Source organism: Octopus sinensis, linkage group LG1 (assembly GCF_006345805.1).
Source record: "Octopus sinensis linkage group LG1, ASM634580v1, whole genome shotgun sequence".
Lineage (NCBI taxonomy): Eukaryota > Metazoa > Mollusca > Cephalopoda > Octopoda > Octopodidae > Octopus > Octopus sinensis.
Genome location: NC_042997.1, coordinates 139,588,386 through 139,603,545, shown reverse-complemented (window position 1 = coordinate 139,603,545; position 15,160 = coordinate 139,588,386). Strand labels below are relative to the sequence as shown.

Below are 15,160 nucleotides of genomic sequence, written 5' to 3'. Positions count from 1 at the left end.
GGCAGCTTTAAACGTAAACTTTAATGTCAGACTTATTGGTGAACGAACTCTTTATTTTCCTTCCTCTTACTCGAACTAGGAAATGGCAAATATTTCAGAATAAATAAAACTTACTGATTCTATGAATAATCTCAGTGTTTACCTTTCTAATCAAGTACTTGAGATACTTTTTCCTTGTTAATTAAACTTGATAATGTTTACTCTGGAGTGATGGATGTCCTTTAAGTGTTATGGTAATATCTGTTGAGATGAGTCTGCAGTGCAGAGTTCTCGAGCGCATGTTGCTTTATACCCTTAAGAAAGTTTGTAATGTCATACAGCCATAAATTTGAGTCGTTGTGCTTACGTGAAAAAAAATTTAAAAAGTGTTCTCAACAGGACCAGTCTACTTTTTATATCTTTATTAAGGATCAACATTTTGTTTCGAACCAGCAAGGGTTCTATATCATCACACAACTGCTAGAAATAGCAGCCAGATCTTCTGATCACACCGTCATCTTTAAACAAAGGAAAGGCATTCCACAGTGTAATCCTAGATTTACAAGAAAGATATAAATCGTGATGCACAAACAACTATTAAAATGTCTAAATTTGCGAAAAAATACTTTACTTATAGTATTATAATGAGTAGTAAGATTTATTTTCAGAGAAGGGCAGTGTGTTGTTATTTAGCCCCAGGTAAGGATTGATTGAGAGGATCTACAAAATGTTCTTGATGTGACCATATTGTCTTTTCGAAAATCTAGGATCACATAACCCACTGTATTTCTCCACCTCCTAAGAATATAGGGTGTGGTTTGAAGGACATTTATCAGCTGCTACTAGTAGGTTAAGTGACTATAAATTCTCTCGTTGGTAAGGAGCAGTGAGTTGACAAGTAGTGCAACATTGGGCTAAATGTCATATGTAATTAAGTCAGGGCTCACAATTGTTAGGCCATGAGTTCAATTCACAGCCATGCATTGTGTCCTTCAGCAAGATATGTTGCTCCAGTCCACTCAACTGGAAAAATTGAGTGGTACTTGTATTTCAAAGGGCAACCCCTGTCACACTGAATCTCCCTGAGAACTGTCAAAGATACACTTATCTGTGGAGTGCTCAGTCACTTGCACATTAATTTCACGAGCAGGCTGTTCTGTATTAACAAAATAAGTACTAGTAATATACTGTGCTCGATTCAGTTAGCTGTCTCGCATCTGTCTACATTGATCTAAGAAGTTAATATTTAACTTTAACCTTTTAGCATTCAGATTACTCTGTCAAATGTAATGTTTATTTATTCACTTTGTTTTGAATTAAACATGCATTATCTTGTAGCTTCGAAATTTCAATGTTATCATTTATTTTTAGAATGACATTGTAGGGTAGGTGTGCGAGGCTAGATCTGGCAGGTTTGAATATGGAATAGTTAAAATATTTGGGCTGTATATGGTTGGTTTAGATGAAGAGTCATTCATTTTAATTTCGTATGTAGCTGAAAACTTTTAATATATAATTACTTTGAAAGGGGCCGCTATATTAGTTTTTGTATTTTTTTCTTTTGTAAACCATGGCCATGAAGGTACATGGCTTAGTGGTTAGGGTATTTGGCTCACAATTGTTAGGTCATCAGTTCAATTCCTTGTATCCTTCAGCAAGACATGTTACTTCAGTTCACTCAGCTGGAAAAATTGAGTGGTACCTGTATTTCAAAAAACAAGCCTCGTCACACTGAATCTCCCTGAGAACTACATTAAGGATACATGTGTCTGTGGAGTGCTCAGTCACTTGCACATTAATTTCACGAGCAGGCTGTTCTGTTGATCAAATCAATTGGAACCCTCATCGTCATAACTGATGGAGTGCCAGTCAAACCATGGCCACAAACACCAAGACTTTCAGCAAAAGTATGCAAGCATAGCCTCTTAGAGGTGAATAATCTTTATTCAACTTTGTGTCTTTGGGAATGTTTTTAAATCTTTGTAGATCTCTGAGGCTTTTGGGCAATGTATTGAAAAGCTGTGGGCCTTTGAACCCTAAACTGTTAAACCATTGGGTTCTTGCTACGGACGAAGACGGAGAGATCTTTGGTACTATGCAATAATATCCAGTCCATGATTGGTATAGCTTTCAATCTCAAGGGTGCTAGACCTTCCAGGATCTTTCATGCATATATTTTTGCATACTTTTTGTGTCTTCTCTCCAAAGTATTTTTATACTTCTATGTGGAGTTTTTATACTTATTTTATCTTTCAGAATTAAGATAAACAAAGTTCTTTTTTAATATAAAATATATTCTCCTTCATTTTCTACAATGCTCTTCCATCTATCTGGTAGACTTGCAAGGCCCCTCTTCCAAAATTCACTTGTCCATGACAAAAAAGTACTCCTCCAGTACTGTGCCATGGCTTTTTTAACCTCTCTCAACAATCCATCTGTTGTACTGAGGCAATCTTCTTGGTATAGTAGCATCAGATTGTCTTCGGTTTTGTCGTTAATTTGATGCTTTATGATGACCATGACTGGGAGCCAGGACTTTTGTATTTATTAAAGAATAGTTATATGGATGTAGTAAATGTTTTTTGGTTCAAATTCAAGATGTTTTCAAAAGAGTGATTTTTGAGTTCACTATACACTCACTCAGCAATTATATATATATATATAACACATACAAACTCACATACATATACATGCACACACACACACACACACACACACACACACACACACACACATATATGTATGACTGCGTGTGTACCGTTGGTCATTTTTTTGCCTCTGTCTTCCCTTCTCCTATGTTTCTGACGAAGAGCTCCGCTCAAAACGTTAAATCCTCCTTCTTTCCTGAGCGTCCAATAATACTATAATTGTTCTACATCCTCGCATTGTTGTGTTTTTTTGTGCTTTCATGTTTGGATTAACTATATATATATGTATATATATATATATATATACATATATAAAAAATACAAAATGGGACAAGAACACAAAACATCCTGACAGTTAGGTGATACAGAAAAAAGAAAATAAAACATCCAGATAAACGATACAAAGAAAACAAGGACAGGTCATTTTCTTTCCTCAGTCAAGTATCAGATTATCTTTGCAATTTTGGTTGATTATACTTGAGATTGCTCCAGTCTGGCCAGCCCCAAGGAAAACTAAGCTAAGAGCATTAGATTCCTTGGAAGAAAGCAGCGAATGTATAAAAAAACAAGGACGGAAAAAAAAACGGACAATGTTACACAAATACAATAAATATAATAACAGGACATAACAACAGGTGTCTTTCGACTAAGGACGAATTAAATTAAGCTGGCATGTGTGGAAATGAAGCCTTACGACAGGAATACAAGATTTGACAGGCACAAGGAGGAATATCAGTGTTGCACGGACAACGGCCAGACCAAGAAGCAAAGATCAGGCTTGGGTGAATGCCACTCACACTCATGTACATGTTCATATTTGTGCACACACTATACATATATAAGTACACCTTATGATTAAAAAAAAATAATAATATAATATAATTAAAGATTCATCTCTGTGGTAAAAATAAATTTGTCAAGTTTTGGTCATTTTAGCCACTACTCTTGATTTTTGTCCAAGGATTTGTCCTTCAGACTGCAAAATGGAATTTTTAAAAAAAGCAATACACAATACTGTCACAATTATATTTCCAAATTCATCTATTTCTGGTTGGCTGTTTTGTTTTGAATATAATTCGAAGTTCCAACTTAGAATTTTCTAAAGGAGAAAAAGAGCCAAGTACAGAAGAGGGAAAGCAGCTGTTCTTATAGAATTTTGGAATCTGGCGTGTTTTGGAAGGTCCAACAATAATGTGGTAAAAAGGTTTTAGCAATGGTTTGAGATCATCTCTAACATATATACAATCAAATTCATATAGAATTCTCATAGGTGGAATTTCAAAAAAATATATAGTTATGTTAATTTTTTTGTGAAGTATAGTTCTGTTATCTTTCAGAACTTTGAATTTTCCTTCATACATTTCCAAATGTTTCCTTTTGGTGTGAATTTCTTTATGAAGTGTAGCTAAATTGTTTTTCAGAAGTTTGGGTTCTTCCTTGAGCATTTGTAGAAGGGAAAGACTTTGAATCTTCCTTCTCCACATATTTCCAAATGTTTGCTCAGTGGAATTTTCTGTAGCTCCTCTTGTCAGATGTGCTGTCTATGGATTCTTGTGTGTTGGCAAAGGGAATTATTGGTTTCGCCAATATGATTCTCCTTGCATTTAGGGCAAGTAATGCAGTATATGAGGTTTTGCATCTTGCAGTTCATATTTGTATTTACTTTGAATAAGAATTCACTCTTAAATTTTATGTGGGTGTCCCCGTCTGTATATTTGTAGTTATTGTTGTTGTTGCATATTCCACTTCTGTCTCCACATTCCATTATGGAGAATTCTGTTTCATTCTCTGATGTGAATTTTGCTTTTGTAAGTTGCTTTTTAAGGTTTTTTTCTGGCCTTCAGTATTTCACAGATAGCTTTTGTCTATCAGTTTTCTCATTTTTGGGACTCTGTAAGAGTATTGGTGGGTTTAATTGTAATACGTGGAAAATATTAGTTATTCCAGGGTTGCATGTGTTAATAAATGGAACAGCATACTCCTTGCTTTTTTCTTTTGGAATCCTAAGTTGTGTGACATCTAATTTCATTGCTTTTGAGATTCCATTATTTATAAGTTTCACAGGGTAATTTTGTTCTTGGGGTATTTGTGGGTCAGTTACTATGATGCCAATGCATGTTGTCATACTGTATGGGATGTTCCTTTTGATATGTGAAGAGTGGCAAGAGTAGAAATTTAAATATTTGGTGTACTCCTTACTCTTTTACTTGTTTCAGTCATTTGACTGCGGCCATGCTAGAGCACTGCCTTTTGATGAAACTAATCAACCCCAAGACTTATTCTTTGTAAGCCTAGTACTTATTCTATTGGTCTCTTTTGCTGAACTGCTAAGCTATGGGGACGTAAACACACCAGCATCAGTTAGGGCTTCTTTCAGTTTCCATCTACCAAAGGCTTTGGTCGGCCTGAGGCTATAATAGAAGACACTTGCCCAAGTTACCACGCAGTGGGACTGAACCCAGAACCATGTGGTTGGTAAACAAGCTACTTACCACAGTCACTCCTGCGCATGTCTGTCTTTTTGTAAAATATATCTGTTGTGACAGTGGAGTTGTATATTTTGATGTGAATGACTAGGAATGGTAGTTCATTGTAGCTGGTTTCTGTTGTGAATTTGATAGATGAGTGCAGGGTGTTGTGAAATGCTTGTAGGACTTCTTTTGGTCTATCCCAAAAAATGAAGCACTCATTGAGGCAGCATTTCCACTTTTCATGTTTTCCTTGAAACTGTGATCAAAGGTTTTTCCTACTTCCTTGTAAGTCTACCTTCTAGGTAACCCATGACTAGGTTGGCATATGAGGGTGAAAATTTTGTACCCATAGCTGTGCCCTTTTAACTGTTGACATATCTTATCAAATCTGAAGGTGTTTTCTTCTAGTACTAGACAAGTGGCTTTGGTTATGAAGTCTGTTTTGAAACATTCATCAATACATCTTTTGTGTTTCTCTACCTAGTGTTTGACTGCTTCCAGGTCTAAAGTATGCAGTATGTTTGTATAGAGATTAGTGATGTCAAAACTTTCCAGGACAGTAGTTGGGATATGTTTGAGAAAGTCTATGTCATCCCGTATATAGCTGGGTGTTAATGGGCATAAGGGTTTCAGGAGTATGTCCAAGCGGCAATTCAGTTGTTGTGTTGGGGCTTGGGGCCCAGCAACTATCAGTCTCATTTTGAGGTCTGTGGGTCTTTGTATTTTTACGTATTGACTCCTGTGTTTATTTATGGCTCTCTGTATCTCAGAACTTTTGTGGATTTGGGGGAAACCGTAGAAATTGCTCTCTTTGATTATGGAGTTGTATAAGCAGTCCTTTTCTTTATCTGTGAAGGAGTCCTGGTATTTGTTAATTAATGTTCTTATTTTATTCAGTATTGTTTTTTCCAGGTGTCTTGATTCTTTCTTATAGTATGTTTGATCTGTTAAAATGTCTAGTATGTTTTTCTTTGTAGTAGTTTGTATCCATGATTACTATCACTCCACCCTTGTCAGATTCCTTTAGGATAATTGAATTGTTGTTTTTTAGTCTTTGTTAAGTTTCCTTTTCTCCTTCATGAAGGTTCTGTTTGCATTTATGGGTACTGAGAGGGAAATTTGAGATTGTTTCTACATATGTATCTAGGTGTTTATCGCTCTCCTTGTAAAGGATGGAAATGAGATTTTTTTCTTACAATTGATTTGTCTTCTACTTTATTGTTGTCAAAGAATTCTATAAGACAGAAGTGACAGTTGAAGTTCTCAATATCAGTTTCTAGTTCTATGAGATTTGGAGTGGGTGTCAGGGTAAATATATATATATATATATATATATATGTATGTATATATATATATATATTATATATATATATATATATATATATATATATATATGTATGTATGTATACACACACACACACACACACACACCACACATATACAGGGTGTGTAAGGTATTTGAGGACATAATTTTTTGGTCATTGCTGCATTTTTGCTAACTCTATATAATTTTTGTTTCAGAAAATAATAATGGCAGACCCTCAGCTTACTCATGAAATGAAGAGGCATTGTGGTTATAAAGGATGAGCATAGTAGCTAGAGACTGAAGTTGGAAATATATCATCAGTATCAAAACATAAAAAGCATTCTAAATGCTCTGAAATCATCAGAACACCTGAATTTATCCAGCAAGTTCAACAGACCATTTATTAGAATCCCAGAAAGTCCATGAAGTCAATTGCAAAAGATCTCCATGTGTCAGAAGGAACAGTCAGAAATGTTGTCCATAAAAACATCAGATATAAGTCTTATATGATGAGGAAAAGTCAATTTGTCAGAAAAAGCAAAAGAAAATCACTACATCAGATCTAAAAGGATCTTAAACAAACTGAAAAATCCAGTAGATTTGATTTGGTTTTTCTCAAAAGAGAAAAACTTTGACCAAGATTAAAATGTTAACAGAAGAAATGACAGATGGTTATGTGCAGACCCTTCTAAAGTTCCAAGTGTTATGCATACAAAATTTCCTGCAACTGTTATGGTTTTAGGGGTTGTCAGCAATGAAGGACATGTGATGCCTCCTTCTTTCCTTCAGGCCTTAGATATAGCTCTGCCACCTGCATTGAGGTCCTGGAAATAATTGCTAAGCCCTGGACAGACAGTGTATGCAATGGAAAGCCATATATGTTTCAGTAAGACTGAACTATCACACATGGCTCTAGTAACACAGAAATGCATGGCTGAAAATTTTCATGATCTCATAACCTCTAACATTTGGCCTCTAATTCTCCAAATCTCAATCCATTGGACTATTACATGAACATGCCCCTAACATCAAAGATTCTTTGAAAGCTGCTATAGTGAGAGAAATATCCAAAATGAACCAGGACCACTTGATTCGAGCATGTAGATGATTTACATCTCATATAGAAGCAGTTGTTGAAGCTGAAGGTGGCTGTATTGAATAACATTAATGAAAAGAAAGTTTATTTTTATTCTCATAGCATTTTTAGATAAATAAAGTTATCATCTGTTTTTTATAAACATAAATCTATCCTCAAATATCTTATGCACCCTGTATATGTGTGTGTAATTGCTGTGTGAGTGTATAGTAAACTCAAAAATCACTCTTTTGAAAAATTTAGAATTTCAATAAAAAAAAGTTGATTACATCTATTCAACTATTCTTTAATGAATACAAAAGAACAACATCTGGAAATGCAATTATAATTTTTACTGAAGAAACTCAAAAGTAACATCTGGTTTTTTTAATTAAAACCTTGACTAAATCAAATACAAAAATTATTTTTCCTTCCCAACCTTAAAAGGCCACTAAGTACCAATACAAAAGTCACAACTCTTTACCTCCCCTTCTTACTCAAAAATTTTTTTCTTCTCCTTTGCTTGGCAAACCTCACAAAATTCTTTATACTTTAAAAGGCCGAGAAATCTAACTTTAAAACACTTTTTGATAAATCTGATAATATAAGAAAGTGCTAAAAATGTAAATAAAATGTAAATAATATATATAATATAATATAATCATCCAACATTTTGACTTCATTATTATTCTAAATATATAATATGTGTACATCGCTTCAAAAACTTTCTCTCTATATATATGTGTGTGTGTGTGTGTACCACCACATACAGCATACACACACACACACACACACATACCTAGCATCAAAACATCATAATTCTGAAATATCTATAAAACCATCAAAAGCTTGTTTATTTTTATGTTTTTGGATTTATTATTAGTGTTGCTTAATATGCTTTGCTAAAATTACTGTTCTTTTCAGATATCATAAGAAAAAGATAATTAAAATTCATTAAAATGAAAGATCTATCGGACTTTCAAAGAGGTTAAATTGTTGGTGCTTGTATGGCAGGTGCTGGCATAACAAAATCAGCTGAAATGTTTGGTGTGTCAAGAAGTACTGTCTCAAAAGTAATGACAGCCTTTGAAGAAGAGGGAAGAACCTCCCTGTCGAAACAAAACTCTGGAAGAAAACCAAAACTTTCAGATAGGGACTGTCGGACTCTTATGTGAATTGTTAGAAAGGATCACAAAAGTACAGCTCCCAAAATTACTGCAGAGCTTAATGACCACTTCGAGAACCTAGTTTCCACAAAAACTGTTTGCTGGGAGCTGCACAAAGCCGAATTTCATGGGAGGGCTGCAATCAGAAAACCACTACTTTCAAAAACAAACGTTGCAAAGTGTTTAGAGTGGAGTAAAAACCTACAGAATTGGTCCCTAGAGCAGCGGAAGAATGTTATTTTCTCGGACAAGTCATCCTTTACTCTATTTCCAACCATTGGTCAAGTATACTTCTGCCTTCTTCCAACTGCTAAATATGGAGGATGATCTGTGTTGACTATTTAAGCATTTTATTTGATTAAATTCATCCTATGGTTGCAGAACTGTTTCCGGAGGGAAATGCAATCTTTAAGGATGATAATGCACCAATTCACATAGCTAAAGTTGTTACTGGAATGGCATGAGGAACATTCTAGTGAAGTTGAACATCTTATCTGCCACCACAGTCCCCAGATCTCAATATTATTGAACATTTATGGTGCATTTTAGAAAAACAAGTAAGGAGTTGATATCCTCCACCATCATGAATACAAGAACTGGAGGCTATTTTAGCTGAAGAATGGACAAAGAATTCCTTTGGAAACAATTCAAACTTTGTATGAGTCCATACCTTGTAGAATTCAAGCCTGTAATTACTGCCAAAGGAGGTCCTACCACATGTTAAAATAAATTTGTTTGGAATTTTAAGGTGTTTCCATTATTTTGTCCAACCTCTGTATGTATATATATATATATATATATATATATATATATATATATATATATTGGGTCATCCTGTAAATAATGCATTTTTTAAACACTTTTTTATTTTTCAAAATTTAGATAAATAGAGTTGGTTTTTTAACTTAAAATATACTCTCCTTCACTTTCTACAATGCTCTTCCACCTATCTGGTAGACTTGCAAGGCCCCTTTTCTAAAATTCACTTAACCATGATGAAAAATACTCCTCCAGTACTGTTCTGACCTCATCTACAGAATTCATATTTTTTCCATCCAAATGATTTTGAAGACTGTGTAATAAATGATAATCAGATGGGGCAATGTCCAGCAAATATGGTGGGTAGGGCATCATTTCCCATTCAAACTGCTCCAGCCTCTGGAATATCATCTTTGCTGTGAGTGGCCGAGCATTATCCTGATGGAAGAACACCTTTCATCTTGAAACCAAAGATGGTTGTTTATCTTCTAGTGCTGACTTAAGCTGCTCAGGCTGCTTGCAGTACATCTCCTTTGTTATCATTTAGTTTAGATTTAAAAGTTCAAAGTGGACTACAACTTTCATATCCCACCAAACAGATAACAACACCTTAAGTGGATGAAGACCTTCTTTAGCTTAGGGTGCCAGTGTTTCTCCTTTCCCTACCCACTGTCTTCAGTGCTTGACATTTTTATAGAGAACCCATTTCTCATCACCATGTCACTATTTGATCCCAAAAATGTTCATTCATGAGACATGACAGCAAAGAAGAGCACACATTCACTCTGTGTGCAATTAGACTTAGAAAGTTTGTGAGGTTAACTCCACAAATAGGAGTAAATGGGCAAGGCACATTTGAGGAATATGTATGATGTGTTCATGATCTGACTACCCAAACAAAAATCATGGTATTCTGAGCTGTCATCATTTCCACACTCCACTATGGTTGTGAACAAGGATGTTGTACCAATGTGACAGCACAAACTTTGCACTACATTACCAATAAAGAGGTTCTGCTCTGGGCTGAACTGCCAAGCATTGAAGCATGGCACAACATCGCTTCTGTTGGTCAGAACACATCATATACTTTTCTACTATAGGCACAAGTCCTGAAATTTTTTTGGGAAAGAGTGCCAATCAATTAGATTGACTCCAGTACACAACTGGTACTTAATTTATTGACCCCGAAAGGATGAAAGGCAAAGTCGACCATGGCAGAATTTGAACTCAGAATGTAAAGATTGACGAAATATTACTAAGCATTTCGCCCCACGTGCTAACGATTCAATCAGCTCGCCGCCTTTAACTGTCACAATATAGAAACATTTCTCGTGGCACTAGCAGACAATTTACGGATGCTTACATTTTTTTATAATTTCCATGAATTTTTCATGGGTCCAGCTAGTATATCATAATTATATATATCATTATATATCATCATTCAAAGTTTGGGTAAACCTCGTCACCCATTCTCTTTCTTTTTCTCTTGTCTCACCCACTTTCTCTTTTACTCATCCCTCCCTCTCTCTCCACTCAAAAACGAAACTCATTTCGGCGCCAAAAATTGAAAATTTATTTTGCAATCTGGGATTGTTATACCCAGTGATTTTAAGATGTAGGAAAAAGATATTTTTGTTTTAATATTGGCGAAAGAATGCCTTAATATTATACTTTTACTTCGTTTCACAGATACATGCAAAAATTCTAACGTGTTTTTTTTTAGATGAATTTATCGTTCATTATCTCTCCACACACTAACTTCTATAACCTCTGCATTTTCACTTATTCATTTCAAACTTTCAATCAAATGTATTCCACACTCTATAGAAAACGTATTTCTGCAAAACGGTATCTAAAATTATGGGTTAAGAAAGAAACAGCAAAGAATATTTGAAAATGGGGGTGGGGTGAAATTTCCGAGGCTTCCACCCCCACCTAACCCCACCCCGTTTTCCGGACCCCCCCAAAAGGGGTGGGGGTTTTGTTGCATATTAGGTCATCGGAATTCATTTAACGAAAGAAAAAACAAATCCAAAGATTCCGGGATATGGGGTGGGGTCCGGTTGCCCACCCACCTTTTTTCCGAATAAAAATAAAGGATTTACTTGATTACACGCAAAAAATCCGAGTTTTTTTTTTTTTTTTATCTTAGTGAAAATCGTGCGGGTGAAAGGATCAAAATTTACCCACTCGTCTGGGTATACCTTTTAAATTCTACTTGAGTCAGCAGTATACATAACTAGAGATTACAGTTTTTGTTTGGTAACATTGTCTACGACACACTACCGTTCCATTTGGAAAAAAAAATTGGGGCGAAGTTTCGCATGTCGTAGCACAGATTTCCGTCGATTTCCGTAAAAAACTTTTATTTTTTTACATAAGTAATGAGAGCGAAAGAGACTAAGAGGAAGCGATTTTATGACGAGAAGGTTTCTCTTTGAAATCGGCCTGTGTGTGTTTGATGGGGTGTGGGAGACAGACAGTATGTTGTGTAAGTGAAGTGCTTCTGTTAGTGTGTGCGAAGAGACAGAGAGAGTAATGTGTGAAAGAGAGAGATAACTGATTTTTTACTCGGTGTATGTGTATATGTATGTATGCATGTATGTGTGTGTGTGTATGTATCTATGTATGTGTGTGTGTGTATGTATGTATGGTCGATTCAGTGTAATTTTTTACTCGGTGTATGTGTATATGTATGTCTGCATGTATGTGTGTGTGTGTATGTATCTATGTGTGTGTGTGTGTGTAAGTATGTGTGTGTGTATGTATGTATGTGTGTGTGTGTGTATGTATCTATGTATGTGTGTGTGTGTATGTATGTATGTATGGCCGATTCATCGTAATTTTTTACTCGGTGTATGTGTATATGTATGTCTGTCTCTTCGCACACACTAACAGAAGCACTTCACTTACACAACATACTGTCTGTCTCCCACACCCCATCAAACACACACAGGCCGACTTCAAAGTGAAACCTTCTCGTCGTAAAATCGCTTCCTCTTAGTCTCTTTCGCTCTCATTACTTATGTAAAAAAATAAAAGTTTTTTACGGAAATCGACGGAAATCTGTGCTACTACAACCGAAACTATGCCAAAATTTGTTATACCCCTCATTGAACATAAATCGGACTCAACACTATCTATAGTGTGAAAGGATTGTGCAATCTTTCTAATTCGTCTCTATCTGTCACGAAAGAGGGTTGTGTGGGTGAATGATGTCGTCTACCAATACGGAAGGATTGCCTATTTTATATTTATAGGATTAGAAACAATAGAAATGGTAATATCTACGCATGTCCCAATTATTTTAGAGAGTAGCTTATAGGAATGGAAACCGTGACAGTTTTTCTAATACCTGGACAGAAGAGAGGGAGAGAGAAGGCAAGATAGATAGATAGATAGATTAACAGGGAGAGAGAGAAAAAGAGAGAGAGACTTCCGCTCGGAGTCTCGCTTTGAATTAAAAACAAATCAGTGTAGTTTGTTGTCAGTCGTAACATTATTGAGTGGTGAAGTGTAGTCTGGAAGCCGGAGATTCTTTTTAAAATAACTGCAACAACGAAATTTGTGTTGAATTGTACCAAACTATATTAAACTTGAAGATGGATCGCTCGGAATTAAATGCTGTACTGAAAAATGTTCACGATGCTTTACGTTTAGACGAAGACAACAAATTTATGGTAAGTAAAATGTGTAACATAGGGGTTAATATGAGGGAAAAAACACCCCAAAAAACCTGTAATTATTGCATGACACTCATATATTTGGTTAGATTGAATATGTACATGTTTATTAGTGTTTGTATATGCTGGTTACTTATTTTAACAAAGAATGGTAATATTAAACAGCCAAATTTAATAGAACCCATCAGACATTTATTAAGTGCGATCATTGATACAGAAGTAAATACGCATGTGTTTCTCTCAGCACGTAGGTATAATTTGGGTACTACTTAAATACAGAGGTCCCGACGCATCTACGTAACCCGAACCCTCAAAACCAACCCTAAACCTAACCCCCCTAACGAGTATGAACTGTAAAAACATATCGCTACGTAGATGCGTCGGGACCTCTGTATTTAAGTTAAGTGCCATTATTTGTTTGTGTACGTTAGTTGTATGTAAAGAAAAAGTTTCAGGACTCAGTCTGACAAAATCTCTCCGGCATCATCAATGAGGTTAGGGTGTTAAATATCCACTCATATTTTCTATTTTCAAGATCTGAGCATGGAGGTTCAATGTTTTGGACGGATTCAAGGATTGAAGTTTAGTTAAGATCGACTATATTTTAGTTTCTTCCTCATCTACAAATCCAATATGTACCTGTAATTGAACCAACTTGACACTCATACACATTCAAAGGACTGTGGCTATATACGCGTATCTATGTCTTTGTACATGTAAGCTAGCATGTATATATGTGCGTTTATATTAACCTGTTATGATGCTGACATTATTAATTTTCATCTCTGTTGGGCTGATTTAAACAAACGTTAGCAATATACTAATATTGATTATAATACCTACTCTTCCTCTTTACAGAAAACAACCTCGTGTTGAAATGAAGAAATCAATATTCAGGTTATTTATTAGCTAGATTAAGCTTTATTTTATACTAGCAGCTTAATTAACGCTTGTCATTGAATTTTGTTCAGAATGACATGTGAAATGTTCAAACATTGATTACGCCATATGAAATGAGAGTACCTCGTCTCCAACAGTATGGTGGCATGTCTTGATGTTTCAGTCGTATTCTAATTCAAGTACGGGCAGCCTTTTTCGAGAAGTGGACCGCATAAAACATGGTCCATCATCAGACAGGCCGTACTACTATGAAAAAACAAACAAACAAACAAAAAAAACCCAACAACAACAAACAAAATAATCTCCGTTGGCGTGTCTTTCAGAAAGTTCTGCGTGTCACAATTTCCCTAATCGTTACTGTCAAATCTTAGAACATCTCTCATCCCCGTGTGTGTGTGAGTGAATGAGAGAAAGAGAAATTAACAGAAATCTGCGTGTTAAATAGATTCAAAATATCAATATTTGGTTTGACTTCATTATGCATTATATGACTTCATTATGCATTATATGACTTCACGCCATCACATTCTATCCTGTCCTTGCTTTCAGAATTTTAATTGGAATGTTCTACTGGACCCGAGTCAAAAAATTCTGGAAAAGTGTATCACTTTTACGCATATATGCATAATATTCAGTATATATAAATATAAACTGAGACAACCTTCAGATTATTGGTGTAAGTGCTTGTAATAAGAATTTTTGTAACCAAATTTTCCATAAAGAGCATGCAATATTTATAAGAAATAAAGTAGAGAAACAATAAACTTTTCTTATATAACATTTTGAATTCTGAGAATAAGTAATTTTTAATCTGAGAATCCAAGCATAAGCAAAATGTTTTTTGAGGACTAACTTCCATGTAGGTAAATCACACACCTGCTTGCCAGACCCCTGGTAAAGACAGGTAGCATGGGGCTTGGACTGAGCTATATAGGTGTGGCTATGTAATTAGAAGTTTGCCTCACAACCACATGGTTCTAGGTTCAGTCTCACCACATGGCACCTTGGGCAGGTGTCTCCTACTATAGCCCCAGGCTGACCAAAGCTTTATGAGTAGATTTAGTTGACTGAAACTGAAACAAGCTTGTCATATATCTTTGTGTGTGTTTTTTGTGTTTGTGCAATACCACCACTACTTGACAACCAGTGTTGGTTTGTTTATGTCCTCATAAC

The 15,160-nt window shown here is 35.4% G+C and overlaps 1 protein-coding gene across 1 annotated transcript in view; it reads left to right on the top strand.

The window, feature by feature from the left end:
- The first annotated feature begins 12,837 nt into the window (after positions 1 to 12,837).
- The window catches only part of LOC115218232 (VPS9 domain-containing protein 1), a 60,440-nt gene continuing 58,117 nt past the window's right edge, over positions 12,838 to 15,160 (top strand). Inside the window, exon 1 of the mRNA XM_029787959.2 lies at positions 12,838 to 13,084. Within this exon, the coding sequence (XP_029643819.1) occupies positions 13,007 to 13,084 (78 nt within the window). The 5' untranslated portion in view covers positions 12,838 to 13,006. The remainder of the gene's footprint in view (positions 13,085 to 15,160) is intronic.